The 24,078-nt window shown below is 40.2% G+C and overlaps 1 protein-coding gene across 1 annotated transcript in view; it reads left to right on the top strand.

Annotated features, from left to right (window-relative positions):
* Positions 1-336: 336 nt before the first annotated feature.
* LOC149309676 (collagen alpha-6(VI) chain-like) overlaps positions 337-24,078 on the top strand; it is a 58,598-nt gene continuing 34,856 nt past the window's right edge. The window contains 14 exon segments of the mRNA XM_089532473.1: positions 337-409; positions 4,059-4,670; positions 6,207-6,821; positions 8,855-9,415; positions 10,027-10,584; positions 13,472-14,047; positions 15,442-16,008; positions 16,519-16,862; positions 16,957-17,035; positions 17,992-18,137; positions 21,048-21,140; positions 21,274-21,327; positions 23,741-23,785; positions 23,890-23,943. Of these exon segments, the coding sequence (XP_089388599.1) occupies positions 337-409; positions 4,059-4,670; positions 6,207-6,821; positions 8,855-9,415; positions 10,027-10,584; positions 13,472-14,047; positions 15,442-16,008; positions 16,519-16,862; positions 16,957-17,035; positions 17,992-18,137; positions 21,048-21,140; positions 21,274-21,327; positions 23,741-23,785; positions 23,890-23,943 (4,377 nt within the window).

Below are 24,078 nucleotides of genomic sequence, written 5' to 3'. Positions count from 1 at the left end.
CCGTTCGCTGTCACAGAGATGGCATCCATATGGGCTTCTGAATGTTCTTGGGCAGCAGCTCCCAGCATTCCTCACTATTGGCTATGCTGTCTAGGGCTAATGGGACTCATAGGACCTTATCACATAAGGTACTTACTGCGCTGGAATTGTGGCCCAAACACTTGGGGGTGGGATTGCCGGTCATGCTTCTGAAGTGTCACTGAAGCGAGTCCTGCTATTTTTCCATTGATGAATCATTGGCAGAACAGCCATTTTTGTAATAACAGGATCTTCTGTTATGCAAAAAGTGGCTGTTCCATGAATGATTCATTGATGGAAGAACAGTGAAATGCCTCAATGATGCTTCAGAAGCACAACTGGCGATCCCACCTCTGTGCTTCTGAAACATTTGGGCCACAATTTCAGTGCGGTAATTGCCTTGTGTGATAAGGGCCATAATCTAACAACATTTAGAGGACTGCATGATTTTTGTCCTTGCGAAAACAGGCAATAAATAACACTTAGGTCAGAATCAGATGAACCAGGAGCCCGGTGACTGCCTCCAAATGAAGCAGTCTAGCCCAACATATTAAGTCAATATATACTGTAAGCCACTCTTTTTATACTGTAAGCTGCTCTGATTGTCTTATGGTAGAAGAGCGGGATATAAATAAAAGATTATTATTATTATTATTATTATTATTATTATTATTATTATTATTAAGTCATTGGTTTTCCCAAAGCCAGGCTTAACATTTGACCAGGATAGAGTGAGCAGTTTCAATAAGTTCAGGGGGCCATTTTCTGTTCTTGGGACTCCAAGGGAGCTGAATGGACTTCTAAAAAGAACCCATGAAAACCAGAATGGGCCAGAAATATACTTATACATCTGACTTAAAAGAAAATTCAACAGTGTAGCAAGGGGCTGTGACTATCAAGAAGATACATCCCCCCCCCCCCAGAAAAAGATAGTCTGGGTGTGGAGTGGGGGTCAAAACAGCTTTGGTAGCCAAGGGCCACTTTATGCCCAATCCTATATTATATAAAGATGTCCCAGACAGCAGATTCTGGATCATGAAGAGGAAGGAAATTTAAAATTTGTTAGTATTTGATTTTTAGAGTTGAAGTGTGTGCACTATACTCTCCAATTGTTCCAGTATACACACATTCTGACCAGAGGCTAGATAAGGCCAGTAGAACAATCTCTGTTCATAGTTCTAATTTATTTTTTAAAATCAAATGCTTTGAGCTTAAAATTCTCTGTTACAGATTGTAGCTATGGAGTATCACAGCTAAGTGCTAGCAAATTCTGGAGAAGGGGTGAATTAGTGACATGAGGCTGTTGGTTTTGGCAGTAGCCACACATTCCATTCATATAGTCTGGTTATAAGTGTCCTTCCTGGGCAACAGTTCACTCCATGCATCTGAGGATGTAGACCAGGTCTACGAAAGCTTGTGCTACAACTTCCTTCACACAGTTAGTCTCAAAACATATTACAAGATCCCTTTGCATACTGTTTTCCCAGACAAACACAGCTCTGTCTCTGCATTCCACATATTCCTTATGACTTTTGCTTATGGAGTTACAGGAGATGTAGCCTAGATGAAATGCATAAGGAGAGACTTGCCATGAAAGAGGACAAAACAGTTGTTGCAGACCACAGGTGCAAAGGAGGGCATCCAGCACCAGCCTTACCACACATTAGCCCTACTCTTAGGCATCTGCCTAAGATAACAAATGTTGTGGTAATAGGGGAGGTGCAGAGGCAACCACTTTCTGCTGGTCTTCCTGCATTCACCTCAAGTCCCCTTTAGAACTGTGCAACATACCCTGATATGCCTCTTTTATGCTCGTCCCTGCCTCCCATGTAGTGGCAAGTTCTATAGCCAGTGGTGAGGTAAGTTTCAGTGGTCTATCTGTTCAGTTTCTCAACACAGAGTTGGAAGTAGATGCCCCATGCAACAAAATATCTTGGACTGGCCTTGCTTCATCTTTGAATTACTCTCTGAACTAAAAAACACATAATGGATCTTTGATAGCTAAGTAAAGGTTTTTCTCTTTTCACTTTCTTTCCACAGCTAAAGCTTGAAAAATTGTTCCAAAGATGAAGATGTTGTCGACATTTATTCTAATAATTACCGAGATATACATTTCTATGGCCCAGAAACCAGGTATGCCAATGGTTTCTTATTTTGCACTTGTGAAATTTATTTACTTCGGAAAGCAGAATTTTCACAAGTGAAAACTACAAGAAAGATGTATTTGAAATATAGAGCAAGAAAAGACACACATTGAGGGGAGTCAGTGGACTTAAGAAACATTGAAGCTCATGTTTCTTGACAGAAGGATTTTTTTCTTTAAAGGCAGGATAGGGATATAGGAAATTCCCATGGAAATTCCCTGGGTGCCAAATCTGATGACTTTCAGCTCTAGGTGAAGGCCCAGGCTATCTTTCTCTGTGTGTGTGTTTGTGTGTATCTATCTATCTATCTATCATCTATCTATCTATCTATCTATCTATCTATCTATCTATCTATCGCTATTTGTGTGTGTGTATGCACATATACAATATTTGTTATCTGTTTCCTCCTCCTCCTTCTTTCATTGTTGTTGTTCTGTGGTGGGCTTTTTAAAAATTTTTGGCTAGATCTGTAGGGAAGCCAGGGTTCATAAGGTTGAAATCTGGGGATTTCTTCATTAACAAAAATGATTATGTCTTCTGACATCCCTCTCAGGCTTCCCTCTTTGCTCTGAGTTTAGCTGTAACCTCCACATTAACTGAGAAAGATTTCCTTAGCCGTAACATACAACATTGTTGTAGGCCATCCCATCTTTACCACGAGAAGCTCTTTGTGAAGCTATTGAGTCTGAATTGCTCCACTCCAAAGACTCTGAAGTGAATTAAATGAAATGAATGAAAGACTCAGTAGCTTTAGAAAGAGCTTCTCATGAAAATTACTAGAACCAAGTTGATATGGATCAATAGTTCCATATGCATTTTAAAGCTTTCCTGCACTCTATAAATCTTCTCCATTCCATTGCTTTTAGTTAGACTTTAGTTACTCTGGGAGTCCTTGGGACTAAACAACAGTCTATTTGATAAGTGGAATGACAGAATTCCTTGCAAGGCCTGGGCAGAAATGCTGAGATGGTGAAGAACAGGATTCTGCAATGCCTTATGGGGATCTCTCTACTTGCAAATAATTAACTGTGTGGCTAAGCTTATCCCAAAATGGTGTCCTCTAGATGTGTTGGAATGCACCTCCCATCCTGTCAGGATTATCATTGCCATTCTGGGTACGGAGAATGACAGGTGTAGTTCAACACAACTGGAAGGTATCAGGTTGAGAAGGACTGATGTAAATCAATATTGTAGTTGAACTATAGACATCCAAGCAAATGGGGGCATGTGAAGCCAAAGGTTTCATGGTCAGCATCCATAGTTTTTTGTGGGTTTTTTGGGCGATGTGGCCATGTTCTAGAAGACTTTATTCCTGACGTTTCACCAGCATGAGTTTCACCAGTATGTCTAGAGAGACTCCCATTTGCCTGCGCTGCTCCTCTCCACATTTGTGTGTTAACTGAAGGAGATTATATATGTATATTTGTATAACTTGCATAGGCTCTGAATATGTTTGTATCTTAAAAAATGAAGAGCAGAGGCCATATATTCAGAGCCATACACATTAGGGTGCATCTGTATAAGTCCCTGCGCAAAGTATATATGAAGGTCATGGATGCTGCCAACAGATTCTGTTCTTCCCTTTAAGGTATTAATTTATACATTATATGATCAGCATCACAATGCTAACAGATAGAACTGGAGAGGATGTAAAGATTGAAAGAAAAATGTGTTCTCCATGTTGCCTTGATTGATCTTACATTTAACTTGTTTCTAACCTACTCCTCCATTTCACACATAGTCACAATTGAAGTGATATTTTGGTTTCTCAAACCGCCACACTCCAGTTTAGTTCTTACACCTTTTTCTTGTGCCAGTTGAGAAGTGCATATTATTAGTTCAATACCTGGACAATTGAATACTGCTTAACTTTATCTTTTCTCTTCTTCCTTTTAGCTCTCAAGTCTGCGGATCTTGTTTTTTTGGTTGCTAGCAGTAATGCATCATCCCGTTATGTCAAAACATTTATTAGCAAAACAATAAGTAGTTTACCTCTAGGCACAAATGAGTATCGTGTAGCACTTGCCCAATTCAGTGATCAGGTATACAATGAATTCCACCTGGATACCTACAAAGGGAAGAATCCAATGCTAAACCACATCAAAAGTAAATTGGTGTTTAGGAGTGGCCCCTTGCAAACTGGCAGTGCTCTCCAGAAAATTCAGGAGACTTTTGACTGGAAACCAACCACAGGAAAAGACAGGTCCAAGATTTTGATAGTTATGACATCTCGACCATCTGAGGATGATGTGAAGGAAGCTGCCCAAATGTTGCAAAAGGCTGGAGTGAAGATTGTTGCACTGGGGATGGAGAATGCTTCACATGATGAACTACTTCTCATAGCCACAAAACCATTTTCTTTCTTTTTCCCTAGAATAGAAGAACTCAATTTATTTTCTCAGAACATTTCTGAGATCATTGTTGATGCTATTTCCATTGGCAATAACAACCCAGATCCATCAAATACTACTTCTGTGAACAAAGTGAATAATGGAACAGCACTGGAAGGTAAGAAATAAAATATGTGTTTATCAGGAAAAGGTTGGTATTATTAGAAACAAAAGCACAAAATTGCCTCACCTCAAATATGTTAGAGTCTCAGCATTTGCTTCTGCAAAACCTATTCAGATAGTGTGCTATATATGCTACCCGTTAGCCCACAACATGCTAGTGTTTGATCCTGTCAGCAATGACATAAAACCTTGGCTATGGGAATCATACTATGGGCCTGGAACTCTTAACAGCTTGTCTCAGCATGTGGAGTCTAGCAACTGTGTGCAGGAAAAGATGCAGGAGAGCAAACGTGCAGAAACAGCAAAGTTGGAAAACAATAGGGACACAACATTATTGCAGCTGTGGTAGGTCTGGAGTATTTAGGTATTAAATACCCCACCTGCTGTTAGTATCAGCCTCATCTTACATGCTGCAGGACAACTGTGGAAAGAGAACTGTTGAATCTATGAGGACTTGTGCCACTGTGCATTTCCCTGCCACCCGAGAGTGAGGCCAACCAACAAATCTGGCCCTCTGTTCCTACATCAGAGCAGCTATCTGAACATGCATCCTGCTGGATCGCCCAGCATGTCTGCTCCTGCCACCCTGACTCTCTCGTTTCTGAAGTCAGAATGTGGCAGCCAGTAAATTACTTGTTATGGATTCAGAGAGGATCTGAATTTGTGCAGGTGTGAAGTTGACGTCAAAGGCTTGCTTGCCAGGTACATAGTTTATGTCTCAAAGCATATAACTCATTCAGTTACAACATAAAACAATATAGAATAATGCTGCCATATAATGGAAAAGGTGTTATGTGAAATAAGGCAACTGACTTCCCAATCACATGGCATAGGGCAATTTTGCCATTTCTTTCTCAGTTTCCCGGGTGTGATGTGGGGAAGTTTGTTTTCAAAACCAGAAGTGATGTCCACTCTTTTCCTGTATCATGGGGAACCTCTCCTGTACCTAAAACAACCCATGACTGCTTAAAAATAAGGCAAAATTTCCCAACCTGTTCCCAGAGGGATATAGGGTCTGAACAGACAGGCTAAAATAAAGCTGCTTCAGGCCACTTTGGAGGTATGCTATTTAAATGCCACACGCATCTTAAGAGGCCAGAAGTTGTGCGAAAGCTGTGCTTCAGTCTTTAGGACTGGAGCGTGGTTTTGGCGTGGCTTCTGGCCTCTTAGGATGCATGTGTCATATAAACAGCACATTTCCAAAGTGGCCTGATGCAGCTTTATTCTGGCCGGTCTGTTCAGGCCCACAGTGGAATTTGTCACTATTTTGTTTAACAAAAACAATTTAAGGTGTGGGAGGCATGGAGGTAGAGCTTTCCAAGGTCCAGTAAGGTGCACGTGTAACCCTTTAATTCTGGAATCAGCCCACCTCTACTTTAGATCTGTGCAGCTATGAATGGAGCACTGGAATGGAGGTGTTTCCAAACATGGGAGCCCACTGGATTTATAGTAGCTTCCTTATCCCAACTGAAGATACATGAAATAGCCAAGTAATTGCTAATATTAATTTCATATTTACTTCCCTGTATAGCTTGCAATGCTGACGCAGTTGCTGATGTGGTCTTCATAGTTGACGTGGGTTCTTCACAAAAAGAACTTGAGAAGATCCAAATATTTTTAGAAAAGCTGGTGTTGTCTTTGGATGTGAAGGAAAAATGTGTGAGGACTGGTTTAGTGACTTACAGCACCAAACCCCAGGTGGCATCTTTACTGAGAATGGCAACAGATAATACTCATGTTCTGCAGAACATACGAAGCCTTTCTTCCAAGCCAGGAGAGGCCAACACGGGTTCTGTCATTCATTTCACAAGGCAAAAAGTCTTCTCTGAAATTGCAGGAAGCAGGAAGTCTCAAGGGGTAGAACAAATAGCCATCGTGATCACCCATAGGTCTTCAGAAGATGATGTGAGTGATGCAGCAACTGCTCTGAGGAGGGCTGGTGTGACTACATTTGCCGTTGGCATTGAAGGAGCCAATGCCACCCAGTTAGCCCAAATAGCTGCTTACCCACCAGAAAAATATGTTACTAATCTAAAAAAGTTTTCCCATTTGCCACACAAGACTTCGATTTTTCATAAGAAGATCATGAATCAAATACAGCAAAAGCTCTACATGGACACTCAAAAAGCAGATCTTCTCAAAAGAGGTAAATTATTGTCAACTTATGCTGTTTGGAGGCATCTCCTCAAGTGAAAGAGTGGCAGTTTCCTCTTCTAAGCATAATCAAGGGAGAAACCCCTAAAGGTGTTGCAAAATGCTTGTCTTAGGCGCGTTACAGACCGCCCTAAAGCGGGCGGTCTGCCGCCGCCGTCATAAGCTGCGCTGAGAAGCCCCAGTGGCCAGGCCGCGAGGCTTCCCGGTGCAGCTAAAAAGGCACCGAAATGGCGCTCCTTTTTTGGCCCCCGGAAGTGGCACCGCGAGGCGCAAGGTGCGCACTGACGGCATCACTTCCACTGCGCCACGTCCGGATGCTGTGCGTCCAAGACATGAAAATGGCGCCCCCCGTGTGGATGGGAGCCGCCATTTAGTATGCGCTCTGCGTGTACTAGGGTCAGGGGCTGTCAGGAAGGTAAGACCCTTCCTAACCCTAACACGCCCCTTCCTAACCCTAGTACGCGCAGAGCGCGTACTTTGTGCACGTTTGTAACGCGCCTCAGTCTGTTTTTTTTAAAGTTGCAAAACAAAAAAACCAAAGTAACTATACATTCCTAGTGAGAGAAGGAAAAGGAAAATATTCCTGAAAAACACCAACGAATTTTCAAATGGTTTGGCCTATGTTTGCAAATAAAACTTGTGTTTTACAACAATTTAGGAAATTATTTTCCATTCAATTCATTCATAGAATATATGCCCTACTTTAGAGAGGGCAGTTATGCTTGAAGTGCTTTCCATCTAAGTCAGACTGAAAGATAAAGAATTCAAAGAAGGGAGGACAGGGCTCTGAAATTGTGCATCAGCAATCAGTACTCAGAACACATAGTTTACCTGTGTTGATTATATTTCTCTTTAAATGCTGATAATGATTTCTTTATTTACAACTACATATATACATTCACATTTTTAAATGTGCATACTCTTTTGTCTCCTCCACCAATGCATCAGAGGTCCTTAGTGGCTCCATTGCTTTGGGTGTTATGGGAGCTTTCTAAGGTGCTGAGTCCTATTCACAAAATAGATTCAGAAACTTGGATAGTTCCTTTGAAACTTGGAGTAGCTCCAAGAGAGCCAGCATGTTGCAGTGGTTTGTATATTGGGCTATGACTCTAGAGATCAATGTTCAATTTCCCACCCATCAATGGGTGACCTTGGCCAAGGCACAAGCTCTCAGTGCCAAAAAAAAACACCTGTAATAGGCTTGCCATGGATTTTGGAAGATTTCACACATGTCACCAAGGTCATATTCTCCTTCAGTGCTCACAGACTGCAGAAGCCATTTGCTTCTTTGTATAGCTATCAGGATAAGATGGGAATAGGAAAGGCCATCATGTGTTGGGCTAAGTGACCGCTCCCTCATTATGCTTCCCACAGCAAATTGCAGTTGTGAGAAGCATTAGAAGAAACTCATACATCAGGGCTGTGGAGCCTTTGATCTTCTGATATCTTGGCCTACAACTCCCAGCAGCCCTATCTAATATGAATTGCAGACTTGCAATTGAATGGCATCTGGGCAGGAGTGTCACACAATTTTATATTTTACGCATCATATAGCAACAGACTCTGTTGCTGGGATCATTACTAAGTACAGATTCAGTAAGGAGCCAAAGCCACCCTCGCTCCCTGGTAAACTGTACATGTATGATATATATTGCTTTCAAGTGGTTGGCAGGTTAGATACACAAATTGCATTTTAGGTATACTTTCAAACCCTTAAGGATACAGCTAAAACACACACACACCATGAAATAGTTTAACAGATTCTTGTTCTGTCAAAGTAGCCTCCAGAGCACCTGGGACATCTGATTAATTTATAGGCATTTTGTACATCTGATTAATTGGCAGACACTTCCCTGTTGGAGGAAAATCTATGACACAGCTTACAAAGTTGCAGCTACTTACCACAAAGCGGGGATGCTCATAGAAATGGTTCTCTTACTGTTGTATGTTTAAAAGGCAGAAAGGACAAATACATTACGCAAACCATTTCATATGTCATTGTATTTAAAATTCTCTCGCCTATAGGATGTGTGGATACAGAAGAAGCTGATATTTATTTTCTCGCTGGTGGTTCATCAAGTCTGGATTATTTTGACTTTTTGGATCTAAAACGGTTTTTGAAAGAAGTGGTCAAATTTTTTATGATTGGACCAAACAGGGTTCGGTTTGGAGTTGTACAGTATGCTGAAGTCAGCGAGCTGGAATTTGGACCTGAGGAATATGGTAAAACAAGTGATATCTTGAAAGCCATTGATAACATCCGTCAAATAGGTGGAAGCCTTCACACAGGAAAAGCTCTGACATTTATTCAACCTTTGTTAAGGAAGTCACAAGGCCAGCGTTCCAGAAGTGTGCCCTGCCATGTGGTGGTGTTGACAGACCAGAAATCAGAGGATCCTGTGAAGGAACCTGCCGAGAGGTTGAGGAATAAGATGATCAACATTTATGCCATTGGTGTTAGACATGTCAATGAGTCACAGATTTATGAGATTGCAGAGTCCAAAGACAGAGCTTATTTTGTGAATGATTTTGCCTCTTTGAAGCATATAAAGAATGAAGTTGTCCGGGATATCTGTGCTGTAGAAGGTAAGAATCTCAAAGTCCATAACAGATATTGGATTCAAAATCCATAGAAGTTATTGCTATATAACCAACATGTTTAAAATAATATAGACAATGCCCAAAATAACACAAGAAAACATTCTGAACATTCTGTAGTTTCATTCTGAAGAGAGTGTAAAACAAATACCTTGTGGTGACAAAGCATGATCCATCATTTTCTATGACCTGCCAGTTTGTAAGGAACCAATGTTTTGGGTGGGGTTTGCTTTGGTAATTTACCCATTGACATCAATTGGATGACCAGGATTAGCTATGCCAACTTTAGGGCTGCTTTGATGACTGATTGGGCAAATGACTGCCTTGGATTCTGTGGCTTCTCTTAAATTATTTAATTCCATCATGAGAGCACCAGAGGTGGAAGAGTGAGGGCAGCTGATGTTTCCATCAATGCAACAAAGAGACCCCAGGTTGTGGACCTCTTTTTCCTCACAGGAGAAAATCAATAGATACTTCCTAGAGAGTATAGAATTGTTTTTTAACCTCTTCTGTACTGTTTTTGTGGTGGCTTTTCTCAGTGGTTATTCTTACAAAATAGATCATTCATAATGAAATATCTTTTGCTCTTCTTCAAACAGCCTGCAAGGAAAAGAAAAGTGACATTCTCTTTCTGGTGGATAGCTCTAGTAAGATAGGCCCAGAGAACTTTGTGAAAATGAAGAACTTTATGAGTGAACTGGTGAACAAATCTGACATTGGATTAGATCGTGTCCATTTTGGTGCTGTCCAGTTCAGCAGCAGAAACAGAGAAGAATTTCGGCTCAACCAGTACACCATGAAAAGTGACATTATCAGTGCTATTGGGAGAATGTCTCTTATGGGACAGAACACACTTACTGGAGGAGCGTTGCAATTTGTGTTGGATTATTTCAGGCCTACAAAAGGCTCCCGGTCCTATGTGAAGAAAATTCTAATTCTTCTCACAGATGCGGAAGCACAGGATGAGGTGAAAACTCCGGCAGAAGCTTTGCGAGAGGAAGGCATCATTGTTTATTCTGTGGGGGTATTTAATGCAAATAAAACACAACTGGTGGAAATAAGCGGGAAGCCTGAGATGGTGTTTTATGTGGAGGATTTTGACTTTCTGAAGCACTTAGAAAATGAAATTCTCTTTGGAATATGTAGCCCATATGATGGTAAGTATCATGGAGGGGAAAAGAAGGTAACAGATCAGCACAGGGGTCTTATGCTTCATCTTTGCTGATGAAGTCAATGAGGCTGACTGGATTTATATGTTCAAAACACACCCAAACACCCACACCAATGGGTCTAGTCAAAATTCAAGATGAAGTTTTCTGCACCAAGAGTTTTCCAAACACTTATCAAAATCAGTCCTGAACAACTTTCTAATCTTGTTTAGGGATATAAATCTTTGCCTTTTTCAATCTTATATGTGAGAATTACAAAAACTCAAAAGTTTCTCTTACCCCTTCTGTTTTCAAGTCTATTACAGGATAAAGTCAGGTATCGTCACACAGAAACTGCTGCTAGTGCTGCCACCCAACTGCATCCTGCCTAAAACCTGGCTAGAAACTGCTCTCAGCTGGCCAATTTGCAAAGTCAGGAGCCAAATTGCCCAGCTAAGTGTGGCTTCTAGCCAGGTTTTAGGCGGGATGTAGTCAGGTGGCAGCATTGGCAGCATTTTTTGTGTGATAATACCTGACTTTATTCCATAATAGACTTGAAAATGGAAGGGATAAGTCGGATTTTTTAAGCATGCGATAAAATCCTATGATAAACTTAAAATGCTATAAAATAGATGACCCAGTTAATTTATTTCTGTTCTGTTCAAGAAGTGGTCTGAGTTGTCAGATGGGAGCATTTTGATGATATCATCATGGGTTCCCTGTCTGCTTTTAGCTAAACATGTAAATTGTGCCCTTCCTTTAAATCTGTGCCTGATGATAATCTGTATGTAGACTAATTGGTAAAGTGCATTTTTTTTTTTAAAAAAATGACATTGTAAAGTAGCAATAAAAAATTGTTAATGCCTATTTTCAGAGAACCTCTGGAAAATATAGGAGCATTTTGCCCCCTAAAAGGTCCATTGTATTGTGAGAAGTTGTGAAATACTGTACACAAAATCCATTGATTGGATCCAAGTGTGTTCTCCCACATGCAAAGACATTTCCCACTTGCAGAGGGCCTGTGCTGCATCTAGTGCTAGATTTAAATCGTTAAATGAGAAAAGGGAAACTGCATCCGAAGTTTTTATGTGAGAAATTTCCCAACACTTTATATGTGGAAGCATGACCATGTTTTACAACCTCCCTACTATAACACTGAATGTAATTATTGTGTAAACCCTTGTGCAAGTGTTTGTGGAGCAGCATTTTTGGATATTATTGCAGATAAAGTTATCTTGTTAATATACATATGGTGTGGGATATAACAGCTCATGCTATAAAATCATGCCTTCTGTCAAAGAATGCCAAGAAAACTGTAGGGGACATTTAAAACCTACAGCTGCCACTAAGTCAAAATAAGAATTAACTGGCTAACTGAGAAAGCTGAGCCAGTTTGATAAAATCCAGCTGTTAAATGTAGACATGAGGTAAGAGTTTAAATGATTATTCTGGTTAGGAAAAAGTTTGACTTCATGTTAATGTTTTTGTTTGAAAAACTGTCCCTGTGAGAAAAATGATGCAACAGAAAAGGATTATGTCCATATCTACTAAATGTTCAGACATAGGAAGGCTGGCCAAACTAATCCTGTCCTAAGGTTTCTGTCATATCCTTTTTTTTTGGACCTGCAGATAATAGACATGGGGATACTCTTTGTGTATGTGTGGATGTAACAGAACCCCTATGAGGAAACAGCCCTGTGAATTGCAATCATGTCAAGGGAACTAGTCAGTACTGTCAGAAAACAATTTGCTCAATTTGATAAGTTTCATAAAAGATTTGCAGACCACTACAGAAACAAAGGGGATGAAGGGCAGTAACACAAACTCTCCTGCACTTGGCTTCATCTTCCAGCATTCAAATGCTGCCTTGTGATTTGGTGACTGGATTCTCCTGTGTCCCAGTTGTTTCTTTTCCAAACTATAATGTCTTTTGCTCCTAAAATAAACCTGCCCTTCCTGCAGTTTCCAATTATAGTTTGGAAAACTATAATTGATTAGTAAATTGGTCAGCATAATAACTTAAACAACTTTGCTGCCCTTTAACAGTATGAGGAATTTGCCACCTGCAGCAGATATCTCAGTCTCTCCTTTGATACCCACTCCATTATTTTACATCCTCTGACCTAAAATAATATATCTCCTGAAGATCTCCATTCTAGCAAATATCACTTCTGCAATGCTAGATCATGTATTTTCTGGATGCTTCCAGACAGATCAGTTCAACATTATCAATAATTGAGCACCAATTCTATCTTACCTAGAGCCCAAACAGACAGCCCAAAATAAAGCTGCTTTGGGTCACTTTGGAGGTATGCTGTTTAAATGACACATGCATCGTAAGAGTCCAGAAGCTGTGTCTAAGACTGGAGGGTGGCTTTGGGGTGGCTTCCAGACTCTTAGAACACACGCATCATTTAAACAACATACTTCCAAACTGACCCGAAACAGCTTTATTTTGGCCTGTCTGTCTGGCCCTTATTTACTTATTTACTTACTTACTGGCAAAGACAAAAATAAAAATAAAGAAGTGGTAGAAAACACAGAAGGTTATGAGTAGGAGATGCCTTAATCTGGAGACCCAATAAAATCCTGCCTTGGAACAAGGCATTTTCAGGTTAAGGGATTCATCTGGAAGCACCTTTAGCACTGAAAGACCAGGAACACTTTGTAGTCATGCTCAGTTAAATTTAGCTTGATGTAATTGATTCCAGACGAGGTCATGGCAGCACAGCAAAGAAACTGTTATCCTTTTGAGACTTGTTCTTGAATATGTGTTCCAACCGGATTTTCTCAAAGTGCAGCTTATATTCACAAGCTTTGCTGGCAACAAAATGGAAAATTATAAAGATTTGTTTGGAGATGCACTAATGACCTATTCTTGCTATTATTCCTCTAGAGTGCAGGAGGATAGAACGCCTAGATATTGTTTTTGTCATCGATGGTTCTGGAAGTATAGACCCGAAAGAATATGATATTATGAAAGACTTCATGATTTCCCTGGTGAAAAAATCTGATGTTAGCCATGATCGAGTTCAGTTTGGAGCTGTAAAATATTCTGCTGAGCCAGAAACGTTCTTCTATCTTAATGACTACACTACAAAATCAGCAATTATAAAGGCTATTCAGAATGATAAATCTATTGGGGAAACGACATACACAGCCAAGGCATTGAGACACTCAGAAGCTCTTTTCTCTGAGAAGCATGGGAGCCGCAAACACAGGAGTGTCCCCCAAGTTCTGATAGTGATAACTGATGGGGACTCCCATGATGCAGCAGAACTTGATGAAGTATCAAAGAGGCTCAGAGAAAATGGCATTATTATCTACGCCATTGGGATAGAAAGAGCCAGGCCAGATGAGCTTCTGACCATGGCAGGATCGGAAGATAAATACTTCTATGTAAATACATTTGAAGGGCTAAAAAGCCTGTATCCCAAAATATCTGATAAGATCTGCAGTGTTTCAAAACCAGGTAGGTGGCTATTTTTATTTTAGTACTTCGTGGCCTATTAAAGGCTAATCCATGGATCCTTGGGAACAGGGTGGGATATAAACAACAACAAGAGTAAAAACATAGTATAAAAACAGCCTAAGGGACCTTTCACACTATAAAATTATAGCTCTATCATTCCTCTTTATCTGTTATGACAACATCCTATGGAATCCTGAGATTTGTAGTACTTCTACCACTTCCTAAATAGCAAATTCCAGGATTCTAAAGGATGATGCCCCGGCAGTTAAAATGGAAACACAGTGTTATAAATGCATAGTGTGAAAGGGCCCTAAATTCAGATTCTCCAGATGTCAGCACAAACCTATGCATATCTACTCAAAGGGAAGTGTATCTTCATTAATATTCCTTTAGATATTGAACTGAATTGCACTATTATAATTTTGAGTTAAAACAGAGGGTGGGACCATTTTTCTGGGTGGCCATTCTGGGCTCAGGGCCTGAGACGAATTGGGCAGAACTTAGTTGCATCACTGGAGGCAGACAAGGTAGATAAAAGTTTATCAAAATCAGGCTGATGTATGTACAAATGGAAAAAGAAATGGACTCTTTTATTATGCATACAGTTGGCCATCTATATCTACAGAGTCTTTATCCACAGAGTCAGGCTTTATTATTATTATTATTATTATTAACCTTTATTTATGAAGCGCTGTAAATTTACACAGCGCTGTACATGCAATCTTTTTAGTTAGACGGTTCCCTGCCCTCAGGCTTACAATCTAAAAAGACATGACACAGAGGGAGAAGGGAGTGGTGACGGGAAAGGGTAAGAGGTCCAGCAGTTCCTCTCAACCTCCGAGGCCTGGACCAAGGCAGATGGACTGGAGGGAGGGCTTGGCTTCAAAATGGAAGGTTAATCATTATCCAGGGACAATACATACTCACAAGTAGGATAATACATATACAGTACATAGCAATACAGGAAATGGATCAATAAACAGTCAACAACAGAACATCGGATAGTAAGCAACAATTATGCGAAGTCTGGGAAGGCTTCTCTGAACAGGATGGTTTTCAACTCCGTTTTGAAGCTGGTTAAAGAAGTGATGACTCTTGCTTGTGGGGGAAATATTTCAAAAATATAGAAATAAAATATAAAGAAATATATAAATTCCCAAAAGGTTTTGCTATTTTATATAAGAGATGGCACTTTTACAGTGTCATTGTAATTAATGAGACTTGAGCATCCATGTTTTTTGGTATCCATGGGGGGCCTTGGAACCAAAACTCAGTAGATAACAAGGGTCCACTGTATTTATGTTATAATAATAAAATAGAATTGAGAAATCCATAAAACTTCACATTTTTTCTTGAGATTTCCTTGCTCACAATTTTTTTTTGTTCCCTTGTAGAATGCGGGATTCCAGCTGATTTGGTATTTCTTATTGATGGATCTAACAGTATAAGTGACAGTGACTTTACCAAGATGAAGAATTTTCTGCAGGATGTGGTTCATCCATTTGACACTGGTCGCAATGTACAAGTTGGTATTGCTCAGTACAGTGACAGGTACCGGGAAGAATTCAGCCTGAGCGTGTTCCCACACAAATCAGAGCTAGAAACTCAAATTGGACGAATTAGACAGATGGAAGGACTTCAGACTTACATTGGTGCAGCTCTTGAGAGAGTGAGGCACTTCTTCACACCAGAAGGTGGCAGCAGAATAAATGAAAAAATTCAACAGATTTTGCTCGTGATAACTGATGGACGATCACATGATAAAGTGATAAAAGCATCCGAAGATCTGAGAAAGAAAGGTGTTGATATATATGCCATAGGAGTAGGGAGAATTGACCATTTGCAGCTTAGTCAGATAGCTGGCTTCTCAGACAGGAAATACACAGTTGATAATTTCAGCGAACTGAAGGTAATTAAAAAAAGACTAGTTGATGATATTTGTGAGGAAGAAAATAAAACAAGTAAGTATTCTCACTTCAAGCATTCAAGTAGTTCAGTTTTCCCAAATCCCTGGGGCTTTGGAATAAGTGGGGAAATTAGTCACCTCTCCACCAAACTAACCTGGTCTTCATCCCATAAATTACAAAGATGGTTAGTGATGAATGTCCAAATTGATCCATCCATAAATGTATCAATGGGTGGGAGGGAGCAATGAATGAACATTATCTCCAGTTGATGGGTTACAAGTTGTTTAAAGCTTGGCAACACATCTGGGCACGCTCTAGAAATGTTCGTGAAGCCTGGCCAAATATTTGGTAATGAATGGTTAAGCAAATAGGCTCTTTCTTGAGATGTGTGGACAATGATTGTTTCCGGTTCTTTGAGATGAAGGTTTTCATTTATACTGAAGTCTCGGTCCATATCTATATCATGTGTTTTTCATTTATTTCCACTTTCTCAGTATTTCATTTTTAGTTGTCTATAGTAATTGGTACTATTTTCTCCTCCTCCTCCTCCTTAAAACCCCTCAGCATGCTTCATGGATGTTGTTGTGGGAATAGATGTCTCCTCACAAAAGCAAGGTGACCGTGTATTTCATGGACAGTACCAGCTGGAATCCTACCTTCCTCAAATTATAAATGCCCTCACGTCCTTAACTGGTGTGAGCTGTAATGTAGGATCACAGTCACAAACCAGTGTGGCACTGAAAGTGGAAAACACAGACCCGCCTGTAGCTTCAAAGTTCCAGATCGACAGTGAGAAGCTTCTGAACAGTCTTGTGGGCACCACCATCAAGAATGCATCTCATCTGAATGCGGAGTTCTTGAATTCTCTTTGGGAAACATTCCAAATCAAATCTGCAAATCGAAGAAAGGTACATTCTCTACTTTCATCCTTATGCACTCAAAGCCAATAATATATACTGTATAATAAGTTTGCAAGCTAACATTTTAATTAACTTTCTGTAGGTGCTGCTCGTATTTTCGGATGGTTTGGATGACAGTGTAGAAATCCTGGAAGAGAAATCAGAAGAACTTAGGAAAAAGGGTATATTATGAGTTTGATGAAATCAGTATAAATATTTCATATCCCAAAGCTTCTCAGTAATACAAAGATATAAGAGGTTTCTTGGAATTCAGGATTCAGGAAAGGGAAAAGCTGGAAAGGAAGGCAGGGTTACAAATATGACTGAAAGTCTAGAGATATACAGAATTTATGTGGGACTCAACACACGACAAAATACATCTTGAAGGTCCAGGACGTACAACTTATATACATGTTACTATATGTTTATCCTAACTTCATTTATATAATAAAGATACACAGCCTGAAACTTATAAATAGTGGAATTTCATAAAACATTAAATATATTTACATTTTTGCAGTGACAGAAAGAAAAAAATGTTAACAATATAGAGCATCAATTCTCAGCTTAAATGGAAAAGGAAAGGAGAGAGTAATTTTTGTACAATAAGAAAATAAGTCAATAAATAAAAAATAGGTGCATGCATGTATTCATTCATGCATACATACATACATGGTCTAAACTAAAGAAAGAAGGAAAGAAAATAATGAAAGAAAGAAAAGAATAAAGAAAAGAAAGAGAAAGAAAGAAAGAAAGAAAGAAAGAAAGAAAGAAAAGAGAAGAGTAGGTACCCCTACTGTTTTACTCCCCCAAATAGGTTCAGCCCCTTGGGTAAATTCTTTAAATGCAGAATCAAACCAGAATTAGATTTATTGCTCTACTGATGCTATTCTTTCTCATTGTCCTCAAGTACAACTTCTTGGCTTAGAATTAATATTGACTGTAATGTGCTACAATATGCTGCTACCTACAAACTTTTTCTCTAACAGGCAACATTTGTTCCCATTCATGCAAAGCAAAATCTCTTTTTGAAAAATTTGGCTTTCATCTTTTTTTAAAACTTGATCACCTAAATCCTAAACTAGCAGATGTCAAAGACATTGTCTTGACTTTTTCCAATGCTTTGTCCTTTTGACAGGACTGGATGCATTGATAACTGTTGTTCTGGAAGGAGCTTCAAATTTTAAGGACCTTCAGTACATTGAATTTGGAAAAGGATTTGAATACAAGACACAGTTGAACATTGGCATGAGAAATATTGACAGTCAGTTATTCAAGTATATGGTAAGTAATGCATCAGAGGCACACAGATACACTTACAGTGCAATCTCATATGTGCTTCTCAGAAGCAAGTTCTAGTGTAATCAATTGGCCTTACTTCATGGCAAACCTATGGGAGGACTAAGTTGGTCAAGCTTGTTTAAAACAATAGGGCTTAAGGGTGCAATATTATAGCCTCATGCAACTGAATATTTTTCAGATCACTTTGACCAATGGTAGGGAGTATGTATCTGCCCTTGAAGGTAGACATCTGATCTTGCAACTGTCCAACTCATGACAGTGATGATGAAACTCTGACAATGGAAAGGACTAAAATAAAGTTGGCTAGAAGTGTCAACCAGATAAATAGTCATCCTTTTCTTTTCACCTTTAGATTTGGCTTGGTTTCCCACCTTCCTCTGAGGGAGAGAAGAGTACCCAGAATCTGTTGGACTTAATCTCCTCATATACTGCTATTCCCTTCGCCTTATGTATCATGTCTTATTTACCGTAGATGGTGAGCCTAAGGGCAGGGAACTGTCAAATGGTTAATAATAAGTAGGCCTCTCTGAGAGCCTTTTTGGCTGAAGAATGGGGTATCAATATTAATAATGATAATGATAATAATAATAATAATAATAAATGTTTATTTATAAACCGCTTTTCCAATGATCAAAGCGGTGTACATGTTGTTAATCAAACAGTAAAAACAGTAAAAAGAGTCTACATCATAAAATACATATTAAAATAGAATTAAATTCAAACGACAGTAAAAACATCAGATAAAAAACTGTTAAAAACATAGCAATCCATTAAAACCAAACTGCAAAAACAATAGAGGAGGTAGAATCTTAGATGGAATTGGGAGGGTAGGCTTGTTGAAAGAGATAAGTCTTTAAAGCCTTCTTGAAAGCTTCCACCGTTCCACTGTGGCGGATATCTTCAGGGAGGGCATTCCATAAAGAGGGCGCTACAGCTGAAAATGCCCGTTGCTGTGTTGTTACCAATCTCACCTTAGGGTGGTCGAGTAAACATTTTCCTGTAGTTCTGAGCGTGCGGGGAGGATTATGTAGGGAGAGGCGTTCCCTCAAGTAACCCGGGCCCAAGCCATTTAGGGCTTTAAAGGTAATAACCAACACTTTGTATTGGGACCGGAAATGTATAGGCAGCCAGTGTAAGGATTTTAAAACAGGTGTTATATGGTCGGACCTCGGTGTCCCCGTAATTAACCTGGCTGCAGCATTTTGAATCAGCTGTAGTTTCCGAACCTGATACAAAGGTAGCCCCATGTAGAGCGCATTGCAGAAATCCAAACGAGAGGTTACCAGCGCATGTACTACCTTTTCTAGGTCCCTCTGGTCCAGACAGGGACGTAGTTGGCGAATCAGCCGGAGCTGATACCAAGCACTCCTGGCCATCGCATCTATTTGAGATGATAAATGTAGGGATGGATCCAGGAGTACTCCCAAACTACGTACTTTATCCTTCAGGGGAAGTTTAATCCCATCAAGGACAGGATGACAAATTTCCCTGCCCGGGCTAGGGGAACCTATCAAGAGTACCTCTGTTTTCTCTGGATTCAATCTGAGTTTGTTTTTCCTCATCCAGCCCATTACTGCCCCCAGGCAGGCATCCAGAGGAGAGATGCCATCCTTAGTCACTGTTTCAGTCGGAGACATGGAGAGATAGATAACACTGAGCTCCATGGCTCCGGATGATCTCTCCCAGCGGCTTCATGTAAATATTAAATAGCATGGGGGACAGAATGGCGCCCTGAGGGACGCCTGATGTAAGCTCTCTTTTACGAGAGCAACTGTCCCCCAGCCTCACCATCTGGAACCTACCCGAGAGATAGGATCGGAACCACTGGAGCGCAGTGCCTCCGATACCTAATTCTCCCAGGCGTTCCAGAAGGATACCATGGTCGATGGTATCGAAGGCCGCTGAGATGTCCAAGAGCACCAACAGAGTAGTATCTCCTCTGTCAGTGGCCAGACGGAGATCATCGACTAAGGCGACCATGGCAGTCTCAACTCCGTAACCCACTCTGAAGCCAGTTTGAAATGGGTCAAGATAATCGGTTTCATCCAAGATTGCCTGGAGTTGAGAAGCAACTGCCCTCTCGATCACCTTGCCCAGAAATGGTACAAGGGAGACCGGTCTATAGTTACTCATAGATAGGGGATCAAGGGAAGGTTTCTTCAATAGAGGCTTTACCACAGCCTGTTTCAAAGATGGTGGAACAGAACCTTCCCGAAGAGATGTATTTATAATTAGATGGAGAGCGAATTTTATAACATCTCCTTCCTGCACGGTCAACCAAGATGGGCAAGGGTCAAGGGGGCAAGTTGTCTTTCTCAAACCTCCAAGGAGCTTGTCTACGTCCTCGGTACTCACAAACTCGAATTGATCCAGAATAACCTTGTTACCAGAGGCGCTGGATACCTCTACTGATGGTTCTGCTTGAAAACTGACGTCCAGATCAGCCCTTATCTGAGAGACTTTGTCAGCAAAGAAGTTGTTAAAAGTGTCACAGCAGGCAATAGTTGGTTCAAGCAAAGGGTTCTGGCTGGCAGGGGCTTGGGTTAATTCCCTGACCACCCTGAACAGCTCTGCTGGACGAGACTCTGCTGACGCAATCCGTGCAGCACAGAAAGCATCCCTAGCTGCACCGACTGCCACTCCGTAGGAACGCAACATGTTCTCATGGAGTGTTCTGTCAGATAATTTCTGATGTTTCCGCCAGCGGCGCTCTAGCCGTTGCACAGCCCGCATATTATATTATTATATTATATTATATTATAATACAAATAGGTTCAGCCCTTGGACAAACCCTTTAAATGCAGAATCAAACCAGAATTAGATTTATTGCCCCAAACATTGTGTGCATAACAAAACCTTGTTTGTTGCTGAGATAATTCTTCTTTTTTTAAGACCAACATTGCAGAACGAACCTGCTGCTGTGTGTTTTGCAAGTGCATTGGTGAAGAGGGAGAAGCTGGCAATGAAGGAAGACATGGAATGGAAGTAAGGATGACAAACCTCAGCTTGTATATGGATTTGAATTACAAAGGAATTACCTCTGTAGCCTCAGAATATGAAAAGAGCTTGTAGTTTAACAATATTTGAATTTAAATGTCTTCTTGATCTTAATTTCCAGGGTCTTCGAGGTTTTAAAGGAAGTCCAGGACATGCAGGAAATGAAGGAGAAGCTGTAAGCTATTAAAGTATAATTATAGATTTCTGGTCTGGTAAAAGTCTCGCAAAACTGTGACTAGGATGCAATGATTATGCAACAATTTTTCTCTGTCTTCCAATGTCTGAGAAATTTTATTACCTTGTAAAAGAGGCTCCTATTTTTCTGTCTCTTGATGAAGATGCTTTAGAACAGTTCTTTTCCCCCGGCCTGTGGTACATGTACTACTGTTGGGCCACAGAAATAGCAGATTTCTAAGTTGCTAAGAATCCACTCTCCTTCCCATGTTCTTCTCCCAAAAGTGTGACATGTTATTTTTTTGTGTGTTTCACAGGAAACATAGCAATAAACTGCATGCTCTGCAATATTACGGTATTTCATTGTCCAACTACTAATAGAATAATTTGTATGTGAGCCTATTTTTACTCCAACAATACTGATACAATTTTCATGCCCATAAAACTTTCCATAGACAATAGATTTATTAACAGAATGCTTGTAGAGCCTACAAATATTCTTCTCCCAAGGTGGCACATTTCTATTTCTGTTTCAATATGATCCAGATTTTTTGACAGAGGGATCGTGAGATGTATGGCACAACAGGTTAGAAACCACTGTTTTAGAAAGAAGTTCTTTTAAATTTCTTTGGTGATGTTTTTCTGCTTGCCTTGCCACCGAGAAGTGGTTAATAATTCTCTCTGTTTTCTATTTTTTTCTATGTTTTCGATAATCTATTATCACTGGCCATGCTAGCTAGGGCTTCTGGGAGTTGAAGTCCAAATCTTTTGGAGAGCAAAGTTTCCTCACTCTTTATATAGTTATTGAGAATCAACGGTGGCCTTTCTCTAAAATGTGAACTACCCACATCCTACTTGTACCTTGTCCCAAGGAGATACATCCTCCTTGTCTTAATTGTTATTCACCTTCACCATCATACTGTTGTTATCAGGGTCCAAGAGGGTTGCCAGGACCAGATGGAGACAGAGGTTACATGGGATGCAGAGGTAACAAAGGTCCTAAGGTAAGCATCTGTTACCACCTTGTAGAATACCCCCCATACACACACACACACTTGATGGTTTTGCAAAGCTCATTACATTTACATTTATTACTCTAATCCTTTTCAGGGGCAGAGAGGAATAATTGGTCGAAAGGTACAGGTTTTTTCTCTCTAAAAAGTGTCCTTCGTGTGTGATGTTATGTTTATGATGTATTATGATGTTACTTTTTAATGTTATGTTTATTAAATACTTTTAAATGATCACAGGAGCCCATCTTTCTTGTCTCGCTTAAATTTCAATTGTCATCCAGTCCATTACTTATAGCAGACACTGGTTTGGCATAGAAACAGCTTCCTTGGAGTTAGGTGGGAAAGAGAGATGGAGTTGGATGTCATTAGCATGCTGATGACACCAAACCCCACAACTCAAGATGGCCTTTCCTAGTAGTTTCCTAGCAGTTTCATGTAGATATTAAACAGCATTGGGGACAACACTGAACACTGGGGGACCACATAGGCACCAAGGAGCCCTGATGGCCCAGTGGTTAAATGCCTGTATTGTAGCCACTTACTCAAAACATAAGGTTGCGAGTTCAATACCAGTAAAAGGGTTCCAGCTTGACTCAGGCTTGCGTCCTTCTGAGGTCACTAAAATGAATACCCAGTTTGTTGGGGGCAATTAGTTTACAGTTGTAAACTTCTTAGAGACTGTTAGTTCAGTATGAAGCGGTATATAAATGAAGGTGTTTGTATAGGCCAGTGGCCAGGGTATTGAACACCACCATCACCGCCTTCTAAGTCTGCCCTTCCAAGAAGCATCAGAACCACTATAGAATACTGCTCCCAAATTCTATCCCAGAGAGGCAGCATAAAAGGATAGCATGGTTGATGATAACAAAAGCCACTGAGAAGTCCAGCATGGAACCATCTAATTAATCATCATAATAATTGTAAGCCGCTCTGAGAGCCTTTAGGGCTGAAGGGCGGGGTATAAATACCGTAAATAAATAACAAATAAACCAACAGGGATACACTCTCCCTGTCTAGTTCCCTGTGTAGACCATCTACTAAGGTGACCAAAGCTGTCTCAGTCCCATAGCCAAGCCCTTAGGCTTCCCATAACCACAGTTTCTCTGTCCAAAAATGGGTGGGGCATGTATTGTCTCTCCTGAAAACCTTTTAGGATCAATATTTCAATATTTAAATAGGCTGCCTGGTTTACCTGAATTGTTTAACATAAAAAACCCACCTAGCTTCAAACTAGAAATGGGCATCTAGTCAATTTCAGATTTTTCTTTGGGCGGGGGGGGGGGGGGAGTTGCAGGTTAATTCAAAACTGGCCCCCAGACTTATTTGCCAGCATGAACTCTATCAGCATAAACTGTGATGAAATTGGCAGCTCATTCCTGGTTGTATTTATTGTTATTTCAGGGAAACAGTGGGGAGAAAGGAATGGATGGCATTAACGGAGAGCCAGTAAGATTTTTAAAATCCCTTTTTAGTATTATGTTTGAATTACTGCAAGTATGTTTAAACAGAGTAAATCTTGAATATCATTTATAATTGGTGTTATCTTTAAGGGCTCTCATGGGCTTCCAGGAATTAAAGGTGAAAAGGGTGAATCAGGCAATCAGGTAACTGTATTTATTCATGTCATATATTAACAACTCAGAGCCTGCAGTAAAATGTTACATCATGGATTCCAGCCAGGCAAGCAAAACAGTAATAAGAAGGATAGCCTAAAAATCATTAAACCACTCATGAAAGGG

Source organism: Sceloporus occidentalis, unplaced genomic scaffold, assembly GCF_023333645.1.
Source record: "Sceloporus occidentalis isolate IW3139 unplaced genomic scaffold, rSceOcc1.0.p SCAF_7, whole genome shotgun sequence".
Classification (NCBI taxonomy): domain Eukaryota; kingdom Metazoa; phylum Chordata; class Lepidosauria; order Squamata; family Phrynosomatidae; genus Sceloporus; species Sceloporus occidentalis.
Note: the sequence above shows the minus strand (reverse complement) of the source record. Positions and strands in the feature narration are given on the sequence as shown.